The following is an 18,506-nucleotide window of genomic DNA, read 5'->3' as shown; positions in this document are numbered from 1 at the left end:
GAAAGTCATGAAACGATTGGTGGGCTTAGCCATGCTTGTAGGATGAATCATGAAAGGCTAGGTGATGATTTAGCAAGTCTACTTTACGAATGTTACTCGCCCAGCGATATTTCTGTGTTAATCCTGTGAACTATTCCCATAATTCCCGTCCTAATATAACTCTGTAGTCTCGGATACAATTACAACCGGCTTTCAACCGGCTTGATATGAGACAGTTGAGACTTCCAGTCACTCCCTCAAAAAGCGAAGAAAGCTTCGCCCAATCAGAACACCATCGTGCGCATCCGACACCCTCGCCATGGCGTCTTTGAAAGGTTCACTAGGAATGATGCCAGCCTTGTGGCGGATCTGCAGCATTTCGCTCATCATGAATGGCGAGAATTCGGGGTGACCTTGCACTGTGATGAATCTCCGAGGAACATGCATGGCTTGAATCGGGCATTGCCTGCTATGAGCTAGCAAGACGACGCCAGAAGGCAGGTTGAGGACTGCATCGCGGTGTGTTTGATAGATGCTCTGAGATTGCAATGCATCGTGGTCAGTATACTCTTCGGCCTGGGGACGCGAGGAATCTCGCCCACAAGCCCATATGCGGGAGGGAAGGACCAACCAGACTCTCAGATCCAAATACATTCTGGCCCTCATCCGTCAGCTCCAACTTTGTGACAGAAAGCTCCCATCCTCCGGGAGATCGAGCAACCTGCCCACCAAAAGCGCGAGCAACGATCTGATGCCCGAAGCAAACGCCAATGACGCGAACACGGCCCTCATCCAAAAGTCTCCGCGTGAAAGCTGTCAGCCTGACAATCCATTCATCATCCGCATAAGCCGAATACCGAGATCCTGTGATGAGCACGGCATCAATACTCCCAAGCTCGGGGTAAGCGGCATCTACACCGTCTTCAGCCACCACGTTGTACGAAGTCAGCGCGAGCTGAGATTCGAGCCTCTGTGGTGGATCAAGGCTTTCGCATGCGTTTCTCAGAAGTGTCGTGAAGATGGTGTCGAAGCGGCCTAGCTTGGTCGATACGCTAGGCAGTGGCTCATCTGCGACGAGGATGGCCAGTCGGACGGGGCCAGGGAGTGGTATGGAGCCCATCACATGCAGTGCTTACGCCGGTTTGGAGGAAATGACTCGTCTTTGTGAACAAACTGAAGCGGTAAGAAGTATGATGTGGTATTTCACTAGGGGTAACTCATGTGAGAATCGCCACTGACTTATAAATCCGCGCGACGAGGTGAGTTACGAGCACCCCCTGAGGTGACTGGAAAGGATAGCCGTAGGCCATGATTATGCCTACGGCTGACAAAGTAGGGAACATCACATCGCCTTGAGCGTGGGGGCGCGAATTAAATGTGTTTGCTCGCATGGATGCATCGACGGACATGTGCCTTGTCCTATCTTATTCAAGTGGCTCCGTAGCTCCTTGGAAGCCAAGCATGTGGCCTTTGCTGACTGAAGTGGCCCCTCTAATTCTCAAGCATGCATCGTGGCAGCTAGAAACTGCCTGGACATTCCGGTCACTTTTTTGTATGTCTACTTTATGCGTCTCTGATGATTCTTTCCATCCGTTCGTAACCGGGCTACTGGCTCTCCGTGTCCTCAGCCGTCATCTCCAAAGATGTCTGGTTGCCGGATACCGGCTCCTTGATCGTGATATACTGACTATGTGCCCGGATTCTTCTCCCGTACTTATACAATACCCATGGAACTGGCACCAGCACGACCGAGACAAACCCAAGCAGACTACTCGCCCATCCAATCCCCATGGAGGAGAACATTTGAACCGTAAATAGCGGAAACGCCCCCCCGCCCGCATATCTCAGGAGGCTATTGGCGCTCAGAGCACTCGCGCCGTGCAAAGAACCATAAGAGTTCATGATGTACAGCGCGCCGCTACTATAAACCATGATGTTGCCCACGGCGAATGGTACAGAGGCAATAACTGGGCTGAGCCAATAGACACCCTTGTCGGCTGTCCATCCGAACCAGAACAGGCTGGCCGGATTGAGTGCGCAACCGACCATAGCGCCGTAAAGACGATACTCTGGGGGCACCGCGCCGACGCCATACTTTGCCTCTAGCGCTGGGTAAGTCTTGCGATCAATGTAGACTACAGCCAGGAAGCCAATAACGCAGCCCAGCGCGATGGAGATGAAAGTGAGACCCTGCTGGCCCGGGGTGAAGCCATAATGGCCCCCAAAGACGTAAGGGAAGGCTGCGAAAAAGCTGTAAAAGACGGCGAAGTTGAAGGCCATGTAAATGGTCATGAAGAGCACAATTGACTCGACAAAGAGCATTTTGAAAGGCTTGAGAACGATACGTTGGATGATTGCGCTCGAGGGGAGGGCAACCTTGGGCATATGGGCTTGAGGCGCATCTGACTGCTTCTCGGCACGCATACGTCTCTGGAGGATGGTCTTCTTGTATGTCTCGAATTGTGGAAGGGCATAAAGGTAGTTGAAGGCTACCATGAAGAGGACAACCCATTCAAGCCATCTGAAGTCTTTCTCCTCAGCCAAAAAGCCGCCAATAACAGGCCCTCAAACTCATAGTTAGGATCATTTGAATATAGGTATAATGGGGGCAGTCCTTACCAAAAGCTGGCCCGAGAAATGGAGACACGAAATAGAAAGGGTAGACGAATCCCGCCAGTGCAGGTGGCCATAGGTCAGCGTTGGTTCCGCCACCGACGGAAACGACGGCACTCCCAAAGAAGCCGGCGAAAAAACGACAGACAATCAGTGTCGTAAAATTCTGCGCTAGTCCCGAGCCCAGGATGAAGAGTCCAAAGACCGGGACGGTGCTGAGGTAGACGATCCTGCGGCCATAGTATTCGCTAACGGGTGCGGCTATGATGGCACCGAGGCCGAGAGCCCAGAGAAAGAGGGAAAGGCCGAGGAGGGATGCCGTGTGTGAAACGCCAAACTTTTCTGACACGTCGTTGGCGCCAGAGGTGTAGACGGAAGAGGCGAAAGACCTGGGCGAGTAGGAATCAGTAAGGACTAAGAGCCTTCAAGTTGACTCAAGAGATTATTGCTCTTACACATTGACGCAAAGAAAAGCCGGAATACTGGTGCTGTAGATGCGCTTCCACAATGGCCAGTTGTAAGGGCAGTCCGGATCATCTTGTCCCCTCCAGTCGGGCGGGTCAGCTTCCTGTTGCGGGTTTGCCATGCTGCCAGGGAGCAGGCAAATGGGCGATTCTTATCCGGGCCAGACTGAATACTTAACAAGGAGTTGGCGATCCGGGGCCTCGGACTCAAGTTCTTTGAAGAGGTGCTATAGACCGATAAAAGAGGGGAAGAAGATATGCTTGTCAAAGGCGCTTTCAATGGCTGCAAAGACTTCGCTTGGTTCAGTGGTAGCTCAGAAGAGAATTTAGCAGAATTTTCACGTCGACGCGAGGAAGAAAAAAGGCCCCTGACTCTGACGATAACCTCCCCCAAACCAACTACACCAATGAGAGAGAGTCAACAAGAATCGCCCTTGGAAGGTAGGACACCAGGATTTGACACAAGAAGTAAGCAAAAGGAGGAGCCCAGCCCCCGCGAAGTCGCAAGGTCTGCGAAGTAGGGGTCGGCCCGTCACGTCACTAACGGTGTGCATTAGCTCGTCGGCCAGCCTAGGTCGCGTATCCTGTCAGATATAAGGCGCAATCTCACGAGATCCATCCAGAATGCCTTATGCGGCGTCAATTCGCAACGCGGCCAATGGAATTCCCCACGTGAAGCGGCGAAGCCAGTAAGCAACCAGATTTCTTGTACGTAATGACATACCTACAGTAGAACACCTTGTCAACCTTGTTGAACCCTTCTGAACCTCAATGTCTGCATGTTTCTCAGTTTCTGTCGAACTTCGCTTGCATAGTAAGCTGAATCCCTGTTCGCAAACGCCCCACTGAAAATACTTGGCAAAGGACCCTTGATGAACACCGGCCCCGTCTTCCGAGCGGGCATGGCGACTTCCCACCTCCCTCTTGCAGCTGGATCCCCCGAGCGCCACCGGGGAAGCCACCGAGATCTTGAGCTTTGTTCGTGGGTCTTTGGTTCGCCAACCTTACGAAATGCGCGTCTTGTGTTTGTTGCATCCATGTTGTGTTTCTGCCCTACGGACATCTTGAAAATTCTGCCGCAGCATGGCAAATTACAAATGAGGGAAATGTTCTTATTCGCCTTGATCCGCTATACCTATTTCGACATCGTCTAGGCAGCAACAGGCAGTCTATACAGGAGCCCTTGTCAGTTGTTCGGAGGGTTTATGTCGAGTCCTGAGGCTAGACTCCGACACAGCATCGAATTGCCCCGAACGATTTCGCAGCCTCTATAGGTAAGATATGGTGATGTTACACGCGAATCAAATCTCAGTAGGGCTTCAGATTTCAGCCTTAAGCAGTCAAGCAAGAATCAGCTATGGCGAGACGGCGAGACGGCGAGACGGCTCATCGGGTTGCTGAGCGAGGGCTGATAGGTCACTTCGGACAGTACAGTTGGATTCTTCCAGCCAAATCTGACTCTGCAAGAATTGATCGTACCGCACTCGTCCGAGTACTAAGACATGATTCGCCAGGCTAAGCGGCAAGGCGGTGGAAATCCGCCGCAGGACACAGCATCTGGAAGGGGCTATATGAACATCTCACGACATGTCTTGGGATTTCAAGCCGCGTGTTCAGGGTGGCACTGTACTTCTGCATGTGGTTCAACTGCGGTGCTGCAGTCATCTCAAGGGTGATATGGAAAATTGACGAGACGACTTGTCCCCCACGCCATGCACCTATAGCCTCATCTCGCCTTAGGCACCCGAGTCGTGATCCGAGAAGCGCTGGGAAGCATCCTGGAGTTCTTTCGGCGATGGTTTGTAACAAGACTCCTTGCAACAGTTGCTCTATGAGCTTCTATAAAAGGTAGGTGCGGATGCCAATGCTTGCGTTCTGTTAAATCAAGCAAATCAGTCGAGCACGACTTCTTCTCCTTCATTTCTTTGACCCCTCTCTCCGAGTATTCTCCTTGGAGAGTAGACAAAAATCATCATGCGGTTTCTTGTTACCACGACCGTTCTTTCCATTCGCGGTGGGACGAAAAAGTCCACTTACATCAGCCAACACGATCCCCATTCAGATCTATCAGCCCCTTTCTCCAGCGATGATGAGGTGGATGTATGGATCTGCGACGGCTCAGAAGTCACTAGTGACCTGATGGACCAGTGGGTTGATCATGACAGCCATAACCCCAAGTCCATGCTCGTGCAAGATGCCAAAACTATCCCTCGATTAAGAGAGCATGCTAGGGGTCGCCTGCTTCAAATCGCCGCTTTTCCTGAGCACATGGAAGGCCTCTCAAAGAAGGAGTGGGAAGAAGCCGTCCTTCGTGAAGCAGAGATGCTTTACGCCAAAGCCCGTGCCGACGCTGATACCCAGCGCATACACGCTAGCATCGAAGCTGAGGGCTCTTCACCTAGTCAAACAAACGTCCTGCTCATCGGCGCCGGTATCATGAACCTTGTGGCCGCCCAACTCCTTGCCAGACGCGGTTACAAGATTTGCGTCGTGGACCAAGGTCCCGACCCGCGGGCTTGCCAGCTCAAAGACTGGACTGCGCTCGGTGTCACGAGCGGCGGCCACAATGCTCGCATGTTCACAAACACCGAGGCAGACAACTACAACGAACAGGACAGTGAGATTTACCAAGACATGCAGTCCATTTTCCGCAAGACTGTCCGTGGAGGTGGATGGAGTGTCAAGTCTCCTGAGGATTTTAACACTGCTGAGAATGATTGGGTCAGCGCTTTCGAGCGTGTTCCAGGCTGGATGGCAGCGTACTTCAAGAAGAATATTCATGAGGTCAACGTTGAGTCCGGCAAGCTCTGGAGGGAGCTAATGAAGAAGGAACCTCACCTCTTTGAGGAAGTAGGGCTTCATGAAGATATTATACGTCTGTACGTCGAGGACGTGGCTTTGGAAGCCTCGGTTAGTCTTAACCAGAACCTCGGGGCTCTGTTAGAGGCACCCTCTACTAAAGAGTTCTTGGAAACGTATCCTGTCTTTCGCCCGGCTGCCGAAAGAGACCATCTTGCTGGAGGTATCATCGTGGACGGTTTCACGGTGAATATTCACTTGTTCATGAACAAGTTGATCAATCATATATCCGATCTCGGGGCCGAGTTCATCTGGGATTGCGAGGTCCAGGCTATTCAGCGAAACTCTGCAGGCGAAGTGATTGGTTTGAAATCAAAGAAGGGAGATTTAAAAGCCGACCACTTCATCTTGAGTCCTGGCACAACGGGCAGCGTATTACTCCATGGGACGGCCAGCGAGAACCTCATCCAGGGCGTTTTAGGTATCTGGTTGCAGATTCCCAACCTGAATCCAAAGATGCGCAATTCGATGAAAATCCACAGACGAGGACACAAAGTCGAAGACATCAACGTCACTGTGGCAAAGGACCGCGAGACTGGGGAAGACATCCTTGTCTTTGGTGGAGCATACGGCTACGTCGGCCTGGGCCGTCCAGACCCAGACTCTCCCGAGATGAAGGCACTCTACGACGAGCTGGAGGAGGTCGCGCGCATTTATTTCCCAGAAGGTTACGCAGCCGCGAAGAGCCGTGGCCCTGACGCTATGTACCCCGGCGGACATCGCAAGTACTGCGTCCGGCCATTCACACCTACGGGTCTTGGAGTATTCGAGAGAATCCCCACTGTAGGCGGCGGCCAGCTCATTATCACCGGTGGAAACAACACGGGTGGCTTCGCTCAGGCGCCTGGCATGGCCCGCGCGATTTTACGGTCACTCTTGGGCGAAAATGATCCCGTTCACATTCTCTTCCACCCTGATCGCGGCAAATTGCCTCCTGCTGTCAACTATCGGTCCCGTACCCCTAGCCCGGGACCGACTTTGGCAAGTCCCGATACACAGAAGACTTCGTTGAGACTCCTCCTCGTTTGCTCCGATGGTCCGCAGCATCGCTACCTGCGCTACCGCCTAGATCAGGAATTCCCCGGATACCGTTGCGTTCAAGAGACAAGCGACGGTCAAGTACGCCAGCTGATGAACAAGGGCCGTGTTGTTGACGCATGCTGGCAGCAGTATCACGGCCTCAGACGCGGCTTTTTCGGCCACGATGTCCGTCGCGCGGCACACTTTGACAAGCTCGTACCACAGGGCCACGTCTCGCCCGCGCCAGATCTGGTGGTTGATAGTGTCAACTGCCGAGCAGTGTGGGATGCCACCGAGAAGTGGCAGCCGGAGCTGACTATTGTCTCGGGGACCAAGTACATTGGCAAGAAGTTGATGGCACGGGCAGGGCTGATGATTAATATGCACACTGGTCACTTGCCGGAGTACAAGGGCAACCACTGCATCTTTTTTGCATTGTATGATGGGGCTGTGGATAGGGTTGCGTCGACGCTGCATCAGTTAACGCCGGAGCTTGATGGGGGTGATGTGCTCGACAGGGTGTTTCCCAAGATTGACCCCGATGATAACGAGGATACGCTGTACACCAAGTGTCTTGAGAAGTCGATAGACCGGTGCGTGGAACACATCGGGCTGTTTTCGAAGGGCAAAAGACTTGAATTCGTGGCCCAGCAAGCTGGAGGGAGGACATTTCGGCACCGGGATCGTACGCCTGGAAAAGAACTTGCGTTGTGGTGGTCACTGAAAGCAGGTGGTCTGTTGAAGTCGGGCCCGGCGAGCAAGGGGGTAGACATAAACTAGGTAGTATTATCACATCGCGTAAAAGAAAGATTACACACCTGCTACGTGTAGCAATGGAGGGCCTTTCTTTTGGACCTATCCTGACAAAGTATCTATGGCCTGCCATTGGGGCCCATGCCCTTGATTATGTCCATACTGCTGTTCAACTCGGCTATAATCCAAAAGAAAAGAAAATGAGAACCTAAACTACCCAAGTATGCTATATATTCCACAGCTCCAGTAACTCTTTACATACCATAAGCTGATCTTTGGTGAAAGCCGTGACGTCTTAACGTGGGAATGACTTGGTGCTGCGGTTGATAGGCAGGTCATTTCAGGAGTGTATTAGCGGGACGCATACGAAAACGAGTCGCTTGTCTTCGCTGGAAGAATCGGGCGTTGTAAGTCATGCTGGAGCGCGTTGGTATCAAGGGAGTCATCGACCTCCTCCCATGGTACCGTCACAGTTCCATTACAGTAAACTGGGCTCGCCCGTAGTTCAGATTATGGATTATGACTCCAGTCGTCAGACGCACTCCTTGATCCGGGGTTTTTAGGATGATGATGTCTTGCGCCATCGATTTTGATGCTCACTACATAGGAAACCTGGATAAACTCCCAAGTACACTAGATTGCTTTGTCCGATATCTCTAACAATTGCTCATTTAGATCATCCACTGTCCGGACGATACCACCAGAGCGCCCCTGCTGGCAAGGAAACCATTTCTAAGACGCCGACTACTATCTTGAGGGATTTCCGCTTCCTGACGACATGGCCCTCCGCGTTGAGGGATCGGAAAATCTAAAGGGCGAGAGCGATTGCACGGATTACATAAAACATTCACCCCCATCGTGACGATAAGTATCTTCAATCTCGTGACGAACGACTGGCTTCGCTCCCTAGTACGAAAGCTCGCTGAAAGGTTGCGGAAGACCGAGCAAGAATAGACGTCAAACCTCAAGGACGCGCTAGCGAGCCTACCTCACGTACCCAGGTCGAACGCTAGGCCAGGAAAACAACCATGCCTGAGACAAAGAAGCTGGAAAGGGCGTGCAGTCTTCCAAAACGCTCTATACCAGGCAAGGGGGATCTAGCCAAGATCCCAAAACATTCGGACATACAAGTGTTAGAAGAGAGAATTCAGGGCGAATCAAGTGATGCGGGTGAGATAAGAAGATGAGGGATACTATCAAGCTGTCTACGCGAAAGATCAACAAAATGGAGGCACGACCTTAGTTTTTGCAGGAACTTAAATGGGCCCTGCACATTGTGGTGCATCTTGGAGTCATAGCTTTAGGGGCGAATTTGAGTTCAAAGAATCACAGTCAATCGTCTTCTTTTATAGAACTGCGATAGTCGAAACTAAGGATTTTTTATAACCGACTGATTGATGTGCTACTCAAGGGGCTTGCAAATCTTCTCCATGAGTAAGCTGCGATGCATTATCATCTCCACAGACAGACTTCTTGTCCTCCCGTACTAAGCTTCCTGGTGAGATATTTTGCTTCTCCCGCTGTAATTGCATGGGCAGATAGCTGAGAAAATTGATGGTCTCAAGTGGCGAGTCCGAGTAAAGGACCAAAAAGCCGCGTGCTTCAAGCGGGTTCCAGGGCAGAAGTGATCGGTTCTTGGAAATCCCCGGGCTGCCGCCGAAAGCTCGGCGCCCGCGCCCTCCGAGTAGCCCCTTGTAACAATCCCGGTGACATCTCCGATTGACTAACCCGTCCGATCGGGTCCACCAGAATAAAGAATGGATGAGCCCCCTCTAGCTTGAGCTCTTGGCCAAGAGTGGCGCAATTGCTCTGGACAGAGCCCTGCGCCACGGGGCAAGATCAATTTCTGTTCAATGCATACGGACCGGAGGGCTTGAAATAGCAATAAGGCTGAGAAGATACGAGATGTGGTCCCAGTAGCCAGGCCAGGTTTTCTTCAGAGCCTCAACAGATATAACGTCGAACGAGGTGTTTGTTTCCAACGGTCCAGTATCTTTAGAGTATGACTCGTCAACGGGCAGAGAAGCCACTCTTTCATTATTCCTCTCTCTCCACCCCCGACAACTCAGTCCGCAAAACCATGTCTCCTATCCAAGAACCCAGCATTCCCGCTCTCACAGAAATGGATCAGAGGGGAGACGTTGTCTTCGTCGTCGGGACGGCGGTTGATAACACCCCTGCCCGAAGCTTCCGCGTCTGTTCCCGGACAATGGCACGCATCTCCCCCGTCTTTGACCGCATGCTACACGGCAACTTTGCCGAGTCTAAACCGACACCACCGAGCTCCGACCTCATCGGTCTGTCATCACCCGGAACCAACGGAACGACGACATCGCTGGCGAAAGAATGGATCGTCCACCTCCGCGACGACAGGCCCGAGTCGTTTGACCTTCTCGCGAGCATCGCCCACAGCCAATTCCAGCGGATCCCACGGGCCTTGTCGATTGACAAGCTCTACGAGTTGACGGTGTTGACGCACTACTATGACGCGACACCTTTGCTGTCGCCTTGGTTGCAAACTTGGGTTTCGGGCATCGCAGAATCACCAGAGACGACGAGCAGTAGCATCGCTGGGCCTGAGGGAGAGCTTTTGATGCCTAAGCTGCTGTGGATTTCGTGGGAGCTGGGCCATAAGCAGCTCTTTGAGTCGACAGCGCGGCGAATGGTGATGGAAAGTAGTGGGAATTTGTTCGGTGACGAGAGCGGTCTTGGCGAGTTGAGTATGCCGCCGGATGTCATCGGTGAGTCTTTCCTCCGACTAGCAAATTACATTGCATTTTTTCCCTTGCGTTCTCGCGTTTTGATAAGGACCTCTTGACTGACGCTCATTTAAAAGAACGAATCGCGGCCATCAGGAAGCAGACAATTCAGTCCATCATGGACGTCTTCAGCACTTTGGCAGAGAAGCTCGTCAGCGTAGATGAAGGGCCCCGGTGGTGCAGACACGCGTCATACATGGGGCCGCACCGGTGCGAGAGCATGATCCTCGGCAGCATGACCTTTTGTCTCATGAGGGCAAGTCTATGGCCAATTCCAGAGGCTGACGACATTGACGAAAGCGTTTTGACACTATACTCGACATTGATGAACTTAGTGATCCATGACATCGGGCGGCCGTCGGATAAAGGCGGTGTAGATCACAGCGAGTGTAATCCCAGGGGTTTTCTGATGGAAAGGATCAAAAATATTTTGGCAGACGTGCCGAGCCCTGTAGGGGAGTCACATCGGAAAAAATTGGATAGACAGATACAGAAGCTACTGGTTTAATCATGGAGCATTTAAAACGGATAGACAAAATGAAAATAAAATATTGAAACCTTCGTGTAAACAGTGCAATCATCAAATCTCACCGGCGGATTGTCTCGCGACTGGAAAGGGACTACATGTATGCTCGCATAAGGTTTCAAATGGTCCCAATGGATTAGAGAAGGTGATATGATATTACAAGATTCAAGATTCAGGATTCAAAATACTAGTGGTCCAAAATCATAAAGTCCATTGTCCTTGATTTTTGCTCCTTTATGTGCGATTGCACTGGCTTGGGGTGTTGACGATTATTTGGGCTGGCTGTTCCGCTGACTTTCTCGGTTTATTTCACAATCTACCTTCTGAACTTTTTTCTGATATCAAATATTCTCATTCTTCCACCCCCAAAGCCATGTGAAATATTTCTCCGAAAACCCGAAATCGTCGAGATCATGGCGTCCGGCGCTGACGACACGGTACAAACCTACTTAGGGTGTCTGTATTTCGGGATCGTGGAAACACTGTCGCCATAGTTTAGGGTGGCCAGCAATGACGAGTAATCAATTATCGCAGCATATCATCTGCGATCCCGGATCAAATTTCCCCACATAGAGCATATTTGAACATGCTTGATGAACTCTTCCGTTCGTTGGAGACGGCGAGACTTCGTTGACGTCCCAGAAGGTGTGGTTTCGTCCTTCCAGCCCCCTTTTCCGGAGCCGGAACGACACCCGAAAGATCCCTGGCGTCAGGCTTGCATTTAGGGCTGCTGCGGCGAGCGCTAATCGGGCGTCAATAATGCCCGAATTCGGACGACCGTGCCACAGCCGACGGGATGAACAGGCCTCACTGAGTAAGCATAGCCACTAGAGTGGGTTGACTCCCAGCCGACGTATGCTGACTTTCGGTAGTGGAAGTATTTTTATCTCTTCATATACCGAAGCCCCGGGCGGCAAGAGTATCGATTGAGAGCATCGTTCGTTCATCCATGAAGTCATTCCGAGACCGCTGACTGTTTGAGTCTCGACTAAGTTGGGCCTTCCGCTTTGCCGAAAGCACATTTCGAATACCAGCTCAGAATCGAAACAACATCGATGGCAGCTCAACCGCACAGGCCATGTCGAGAACGCGGAGTGGCTGTTCGAACTGCAAACGTCGCCATCGCAAATGCGACGAGAGCCGACCCGAATGTTTACAATGCATAGGTCAAGGTGTCGAATGCGAAGGATACCAGACTGTCCTTCGATGGGGTTCAGGTATTGCTTCCCGTGGCCGCTTCGCTGGCGCGCTTGTGCCTATTGAGGTTGACGCGCCTCCACCCCCCAAGCGCAAGAAGCGATCTAAGCAAGGCGAGAAAACGCGGGAAGGCGACAGCCCTGCTGAAGAAAGCTCATCTGAGACTCTTAAAAAGCTTGGTTCGAACGCCGTTACTGGTCCATTTGAGGAACTCATGGCCGCGGCCGGCTCAGGCTCGTCCGAGACAACCTGGCCGGGCCAAACCGAGCAGGATAGGCGTCTTTTGGAAGAATGTGAGTTGAGTGATCATTGGTGGGCCTGATTACTCTGATATAAATCATACATGGTTCTGGTGACGTGCCAAATCCAATGGATGCCCCCTGCTTCAAACTTCGAAACTCACACGCTGTGCCATCGACTGACAAGGTGTCCTATCCTGCTTTAGTCAATGAGACCACTGTGTATATGCTTTACTCGAGTCGTCGGGACGGCTTGTTCAGATCGAAGCTTCGCCAGCTAGCGGAGAGATCTGAAGCACTCAGACCTATTTTGCTAGCCACGCACCTCTATGTTTCTAACCCAGCTGATCCTTCACAACTTTTCGAAGAGTACTACCTTCGAGGCCTCTCACTTTTTCGCAATCAGTTGGATTCATTCCACGGAAAAGTTGATCTTGGAGCAATGTACGCTGGGCTTTTCATTTGTACCCTAAACGTGAGTTACCTATTTTGCAAGATGTCCACATGCACCCAAGTAACTGGGTGCATGTGACCTATTGTCTTCTCTCCGGAGCTTCCTGCGCTATTATCAGTGTGGCAGAGAGGTCTCTTGCTATCACCATGCTTACTTGCTGCATACTGATTCTAATGGCAACAGTTATTTCAAGGTGCGCCTTGGTCTATCCACCTCGAGCTCATGACAACAGTCTACGGTCTTAATGGTGACCTCCGCAACTCACCCGTCTTATCTGAACCTGAAGCACGTTTTGCTTTAGAGCTAATGGGTCTCATGGACATGCCAACTTTCGTTCGCGGTCGCTCAACATTATCGTTGGGAATCTGGAAGAGACTGCGGCTTGCACAAGGATCAATGGGTATAAAAAGGGGAGGCTATCAATCTGTCTCAAGTCTCCCAAGATCCTTACTGGACATTTTTGCGAATATTCACGACGAAAACTCCGACACAGAGTTCTTGCAATGGTTTGGAGAACCGGGAGAGATACCGCAGATTCACCTGTGGGAGGCATACCGTCTAGCAGGTATTCTAACTGGCCGACGACTACGCAACCGTGGAAATACAGGCACGACGGCGAATGCGTCAATACAATACCCTGCCTCTCCTTCCGCCGAGGTATTATTAGGCCGCTTAGTCGCTTCCATCGATGCGCTCTGCGACGCGACCAGCCGGCCCGAATACTCACAGCTGCTGACGACAAACTCACTGCTCTATCCCTACGTAGCTGCACGGCTTGAAGTGGCTGTCTTGCGTCGCCAGCCCACCTGGATGGACTCACTTCGGCGAGTAGCAGAAAAGTATCAGCCATACGGCAAGACAGCGAATGCGTGTAACATTACTGAGATGCTGGATGAAGCCTGGGATTTGGGAGACGATGTGTATGATATTGATGAGCAAGCAAGGCAGCGAAATGTTGAGATTGCCCTGTTTTGAAGATTGGCTGCGACATGTTAGAGTCTGTATCCTACTCCTACCACCAAAGAGAGCATGATGTTTACGGTACCCTTGATGCAGCAGGCGTTTCTTCTCGGCCCAATGAGGTTGAAAGACACTTCGACTTTCAGCATGATGGGATCGGTGTGCCAACGTTGGACTTTCCCACTGTTTCCATTGGCATTTCAACGTGACTCGCCTCGTGCTTGCGCTCTCGTATCTTGTAGAAGTTGACAACTCACAGCACCCTCTGACTTGGCCACTATGTGGCAAAGACTTCAGTGACTTCCCAACCCTGCTGATCCCACGAGTCTCTCCACACGATCAATCCGCCTCGCTCCTCGGTGACCAATTGGAATCCCCCCAAGTCTCGGCATAGCTCTGCCTTTTTGTATAGACTCTCGTCACGACGCAGGATGTTATGTCGGACCTCCGGAAAGCGTAGAATATTAGTCCATAGTTGGCGAGTGTTTTTCAAGCTCAACTCTTGCTAAATATGTCTCGACTACAATAAAGCGTGCCAAGACTCCGGATAGTAACAGCCGTGGCATATAATCCTCACGCGGCTGCCGTGTATGACGCCGAACTATTGAATGGGCTCCAATAAACGACTTCTAGAACGTCATAAACAACGACTATATCATAAATACATGTACCTTCAACACCTGGAGCAGAGCATCGTGATCTTAGGCTCCATCTGTTATCGGTACTTGATTTGATCCATTCTTGTAAGTTGTCGATCATGCATTCAAGCCTATTTCCAGAACTATTGTTCTAATTATTACAGTTATTCGAATTTCAACATCATATCAACTAAGAACCAAGAAGTTCTACAGACGTCCCGTCACAACTTTGCCTGCAATGATTTCTTTGTCGGCTATCACAGAGTTGTTGTACGCAGTAACATCCCGGAAGTAGAGCTCCGTTCCAGGCGTGTCGTAAGTACCGTCACTAGTCAGTCCCCTGAGACGGAAAATCTGGTGTGTACGCCCGGCTCCCGAAGTGACGGTATTGTCTGTGTATCGGGAATAGTTCGCAGTGCCGTTCCTGTCAGTGGCGATGACGCTACCGACCCATTTCGATCCTTCACCCTCAAAAGCTTCGAGACCGGTCGGATAGACGGTATTTCCCTGGACATGAAGCTTGAGGCCTTGGTCTAGCTGTGCCCATAAAGTCAAATTTCCCGCCGGGAGATACGAGGTGGTGGTATTGCAGTAGAGTGGGTACGAGAACGTCGTCTTGTAGTCCCACCCGGGAACCTTTGACGTCTCCTCGCCAATGGTCGAAAACGTGTTGATTCCACCGTATCCGTTGGCGTACAGACCTCCGACGTTGGAGTATGAGAGGCTCTGTTTCCATGATGCTGTGCCATTGCCCTTCTGTGTGGTGAGGAACGAGGTAATAGTGAAGTCGCGTTGCACTGATAGGGAATAGTCCAGGGTCGAGTTGAACCCAGTTGCATTTTGCTTAAGCGTCTGTGAGAAAGCAATTGAGGGTTCGGTATTTGTCTTCTTGGAGATGACACCCGTCGTGATACTGCCTTCGTCATCAAGCCATAGGAAGACCTTGCCTACAAGGTACCAGCTGCTGCCCGTGGTGTTTGTGAGGCTTGCGATTGACTTGCCATCATCAACTAGCCCGACCACCTTGATGCCAATGGTGTGGCTCTCTCCGTCGCAAAGAAGAGGCAGCCACGGGGTGATGTCAATCTCGTGGTCTCGCAAATCAAACGCGTTGATGCCCACAATCGGGCGATGAAGCTGCGGCACAACACCCCCTGTGAAGATGTCCGGGAACGGCCAGTGCACACCCGCCAACTGCCCGTCGATGAGGACTTGGACCTCTCGGAAGGGCGAGTATCCCGGATAACTACCTACGTCCGGCTCAAAGGCATCGACGGCTGACTGCGGAACATTGCTCCACCAGAATTCCTCGTTTCCTTGTCCCTTGACAGACGTGGAGAAAACAGCCCGGTTCACGTTGCGAGGGAATTGGACAGAAGCAGTGGCATTCTCTTCGGGGTAAGTCCAGAAGCTGGCTGTGACTGGGCTCTTGTTGGCAGAAACTGGCAGAATGAGGTCTGCTGGCGCTTGTCCACCACTCTGAACTGGGCTCTTGAAAAAGGTAGCCGTGAGAGTGGAGTTGAGCAGGCCCGTGTAGACGTCCGTGATAACGTTGTCGAGTTGGAAGATGAGAGTCTGCGGCTCTTTCCAGAGTGACAGATACGGCGTGGAGTCCTTTAGCCAGGTCCAAGTGATACCGTAAGACGTAGGCTCGGCGGTGGAGGTCGCAAAAATGTTGACATCGCCCAGGTACACGGAGCCCCAGCGATCGAATTGTCTTCCCCTAACCTCCACAGTGAAGTTGAGCACAACGTGATCAAAATCAAAGTCTGGGGGCGAGTAGTCTCCAACAAAAGGTGTGCCGTAGCTGTTTGCAAACTGATGCTCCATCAACGTGACCTCAGTCGCTTGACCCGTAGGCTCCAGGACGGGTTCAGCCACTTGAAAGGTGTCCAGCAGTGGTGTTCTTGTAGCTGTTGGAGGCGCGGTCGCGCTAGGCGTAACGTCTGCGTCGTACGCGATGCGATCCATGTGAGCCAAGACATGTCCGATTCTGGGGCTCCGCAAATCCAGCTCTTGGTATTGCGCCGCGCGCTGAACGTGGAACTGCTCTCCGCAAGCCAGGGTTGCGAAGGACCAGAGGAGGAAGAGTCCCTTGAGCAAGCCCCGCCCTCCGCTGGACTGGTCGCTCACGGTGTTCATTGCTTCGACAATAATACTACTTGACTACTTGCTGGCCAAGCAGACACCTTCGATGCCTTGTCACAGGGACAAACTGAGCAAAGAGTTGGCGACAACGCGTCCAGGAGGTGGGACGGGCGTGGTTTAAGAGAGCGTAATGGGAGAGCGGGAGTCCGGCAACCGGCGGGATGCACGTCCGGTGGGGCAAAGGTACCAAAACCGGCAGGTGACAGTGGGCGTGATAGGATCGCCATAGCGCCATGACATGGGTTGCCCAAGGAAGATAAGATGAACCCCTTGGCCACAACGATTGTCAAAGTTCAACAGCGTCAAAGTTATTTTGCTACAGATATTGAGTCTCCTTTAACTCAAATGCCATGCTCGGGGAGTATTTCCGAGCATAAAGAAAACAAGAAGGAGGGAGACCGTTCTAAATAATCCAGAACGAGGTGCGGCTTTGAGAGCTCTCATGTTCAGAAGCCATCGCCGCATCGCGCCTTGAGAGCGGCTCGATAGGTATATCAATCCACAAGTACCTCCCTTGTCACTGCAGCATTCGAGATGCGTTTGCTGATAATGACGCAGTCTTAGCTAGTTCGTTTGAGGCATTTATGAAAGAGATATTACGACGCGGTTGATCCTTACACTTCTGTCAATTCGCAGCTATGGCGAGCAACGATGGCCACATGTTCGGGATACAGAATGTAAACAAAGCTAGCACCGCCAGCAGCATGCAGTTACCAAGCCGATCGAAAAGATGAGACACTATCCCACTCCTTAATATCTCCATCGTCAAGTCTATCATTGCTTACCCTAGTCTACCCACGCTCATAGAGCAACGGCCATCACTAGGTCACATGCCCACGAGGCAAAAGAAAAGTTTTGAAACGTTGCCTTTACACTTACACTGCTCTTCGTGACGGTATCCAGCAAAAGATTGCGTCGAGGGGGAATCGAACCCCCGGCTCCCCGACGCTGCTGGATGGCAACGGAGAATTTTACCACTAAACCATCGACGCTGCTAATCCCTGACTGCTTGGGTGTGAAGCAGGAGGCTCTGAGGCATTATTCAATTCAAGACGGGTGGATTGTTATGGTTGCGGCAATAATGAGGTTCCATCGCGAGCAAGGGTCACGATACCCTCACTCTCACGCTAAGGGGTGGGACTACACTCGAGGCGGGGTAGGGAACAAGCATGAATAAGGCCCGGAAACCCACAGGGAAACCACATTGCATTGACATGTAAGCGATGTTTCTAGAAGCAAAAGATCTGCCTCTGCTTCGATGGGGCCTATCTCTCGCTTTGATTAGCATTGCAGGGTCTTCTTTTCGATGCCCCCAATAATTATCAACTTATGTTCCGTGGTATTTTCCATGCCTACGCCTTGTGGAGTGTCTATTAATTGGCGATTCGTTGAAGAAAGATGAGTGATCAAGTATCATTCGTACCTCGATTTAGTGAGCACCTAAGGTACCTGCAGACTTTGGGAAGTGCTACTTCTTCCTTCTTAGAATCATTGACGATGCGAAACTTGAAACATCGATTGACGTCTCTGCAGATCCCGTTGCTCGTGACTTTCCTGATTATCTTATGCCATGTAATCGCCATAATCCATCATCCTTTCAACTCAATTGAAGCATCACGATTACGATCGGGGCTGCCATAGCAGGATTTGGTCAGCAAAGTCCGAGATGAGTAAAGCGGCAACTCAGTGGCACTGGGATCTTACCTATGGGATTAACGCCCCATGGCACCGCCCTTCTTTGACAACCTCCCCACCTCACTGTGATCAATGCGCTCCCCAATCATTTCAAACCCCCACCGTCCAGCAAAAACCGCCAACGTCACTGCATCACGTTGAAGAATTGAATACAGTACTAGAGAGTTCGGAATCTGCGCTCATTGCGACTTTTTCAAGTCAT

The 18,506-nt window shown here is 51.5% G+C and overlaps 6 protein-coding genes and 1 non-coding gene across 7 annotated transcripts; 3 read left to right on the top strand and 4 right to left on the bottom strand.

Annotated features, from left to right (window-relative positions):
- Positions 1-45: 45 nt before the first annotated feature.
- On the bottom strand, positions 46-1,331 carry BDP55DRAFT_664846 (class I glutamine amidotransferase-like protein). Its single transcript, XM_060574992.1, has 2 exons — positions 611-1,331; positions 46-516 (listed from the first exon to the last, which is right to left on the bottom strand). The coding sequence occupies exons 1-2, from the start codon at positions 1,097-1,099 to the stop codon at positions 229-231; spliced, it is 777 nt and encodes a 258-aa protein (XP_060429212.1). The 5' UTR covers positions 1,100-1,331; the 3' UTR covers positions 46-228.
- Positions 1,326-3,595, bottom strand: BDP55DRAFT_715808 (major facilitator superfamily domain-containing protein). Its single transcript, XM_060578319.1, has 3 exons — positions 3,048-3,595; positions 2,599-2,981; positions 1,326-2,543 (listed from the first exon to the last, which is right to left on the bottom strand). The coding sequence occupies exons 1-3, from the start codon at positions 3,176-3,178 to the stop codon at positions 1,585-1,587; spliced, it is 1,473 nt and encodes a 490-aa protein (XP_060429211.1). The 5' UTR covers positions 3,179-3,595; the 3' UTR covers positions 1,326-1,584.
- Positions 3,596-5,030: 1,435 nt separating this feature from the next.
- Positions 5,031-7,715, top strand: BDP55DRAFT_694161 (FAD dependent oxidoreductase-domain-containing protein; the record flags this gene model as incomplete). Its single annotated transcript, XM_060577315.1, has 1 exon — positions 5,031-7,715. The coding sequence occupies one exon, from the start codon at positions 5,031-5,033 to the stop codon at positions 7,713-7,715; it is 2,685 nt and encodes an 894-aa protein (XP_060429210.1).
- A 2,053-nt stretch (positions 7,716-9,768) lies between these two features.
- On the top strand, positions 9,769-10,955 carry BDP55DRAFT_632378 (uncharacterized protein; the record flags this gene model as incomplete). The annotated part of the gene is made up of 2 exons (XM_060572416.1): positions 9,769-10,429; positions 10,525-10,955. 2 exons carry the CDS (start codon positions 9,769-9,771, stop codon positions 10,953-10,955), a joined length of 1,092 nt encoding a protein of 363 aa, XP_060429209.1.
- Positions 10,956-12,966: 2,011 nt separating this feature from the next.
- Positions 12,967-14,201, top strand: BDP55DRAFT_664836 (uncharacterized protein). The gene has a single exon (XM_060574991.1). The coding sequence runs from the start codon at positions 13,086-13,088 to the stop codon at positions 13,836-13,838; it is 753 nt and encodes a 250-aa protein (XP_060429208.1). The 5' UTR covers positions 12,967-13,085; the 3' UTR covers positions 13,839-14,201.
- Positions 14,202-14,256: 55 nt separating this feature from the next.
- On the bottom strand, positions 14,257-16,688 carry BDP55DRAFT_664835 (peptide N-acetyl-beta-D-glucosaminyl asparaginase amidase A-domain-containing protein). The gene has a single exon (XM_060574990.1). The coding sequence runs from the start codon at positions 16,601-16,603 to the stop codon at positions 14,669-14,671; it is 1,935 nt and encodes a 644-aa protein (XP_060429207.1). The 5' UTR covers positions 16,604-16,688; the 3' UTR covers positions 14,257-14,668.
- Positions 16,689-17,520: 832 nt separating this feature from the next.
- BDP55DRAFT_t185 lies at positions 17,521-17,601 on the bottom strand. The gene has a single exon. It is a non-coding gene; the product is annotated as a tRNA-Gly (tRNA).
- Between the last annotated feature and the right edge of the window lie 905 nt (positions 17,602-18,506).

Source organism: Colletotrichum godetiae (assembly GCF_030913485.1).
Source record: "Colletotrichum godetiae strain CBS 193.32 chromosome Unknown BDP55scaffold_22, whole genome shotgun sequence".
Classification (NCBI taxonomy): domain Eukaryota; kingdom Fungi; phylum Ascomycota; class Sordariomycetes; order Glomerellales; family Glomerellaceae; genus Colletotrichum; species Colletotrichum godetiae.
Note: the sequence above shows the minus strand (reverse complement) of the source record. Positions and strands in the feature narration are given on the sequence as shown.

Coding starts and splice junctions, on each gene's coding strand:
- BDP55DRAFT_715808 (XM_060578319.1), bottom strand. CDS start 3,178: ATGGCAAACCCGCAACAGGAAGCTGACCCGCCCGACTGGAGGGGACAA. Junction 2,982..3,047: donor GCTTTTCTTTGCGTCAATGT/GTAAGAGCAATA, acceptor CTACTCGCCCAG/GTCTTTCGCCTCTTCCGTCT. Junction 2,544..2,598: donor ATTTCTCGGGCCAGCTTTTG/GTAAGGACTGCC, acceptor TATGAGTTTGAG/GGCCTGTTATTGGCGGCTTT.
- BDP55DRAFT_664846 (XM_060574992.1), bottom strand. CDS start 1,099: ATGGGCTCCATACCACTCCCTGGCCCCGTCCGACTGGCCATCCTCGTC. Junction 517..610: donor TATTTGGATCTGAGAGTCTG/GTTGGTCCTTCC, acceptor TTGCAATCTCAG/AGCATCTATCAAACACACCG.
- BDP55DRAFT_664836 (XM_060574991.1), top strand. CDS start 13,086: ATGACAACAGTCTACGGTCTTAATGGTGACCTCCGCAACTCACCCGTC.
- BDP55DRAFT_664835 (XM_060574990.1), bottom strand. CDS start 16,603: ATGAACACCGTGAGCGACCAGTCCAGCGGAGGGCGGGGCTTGCTCAAG.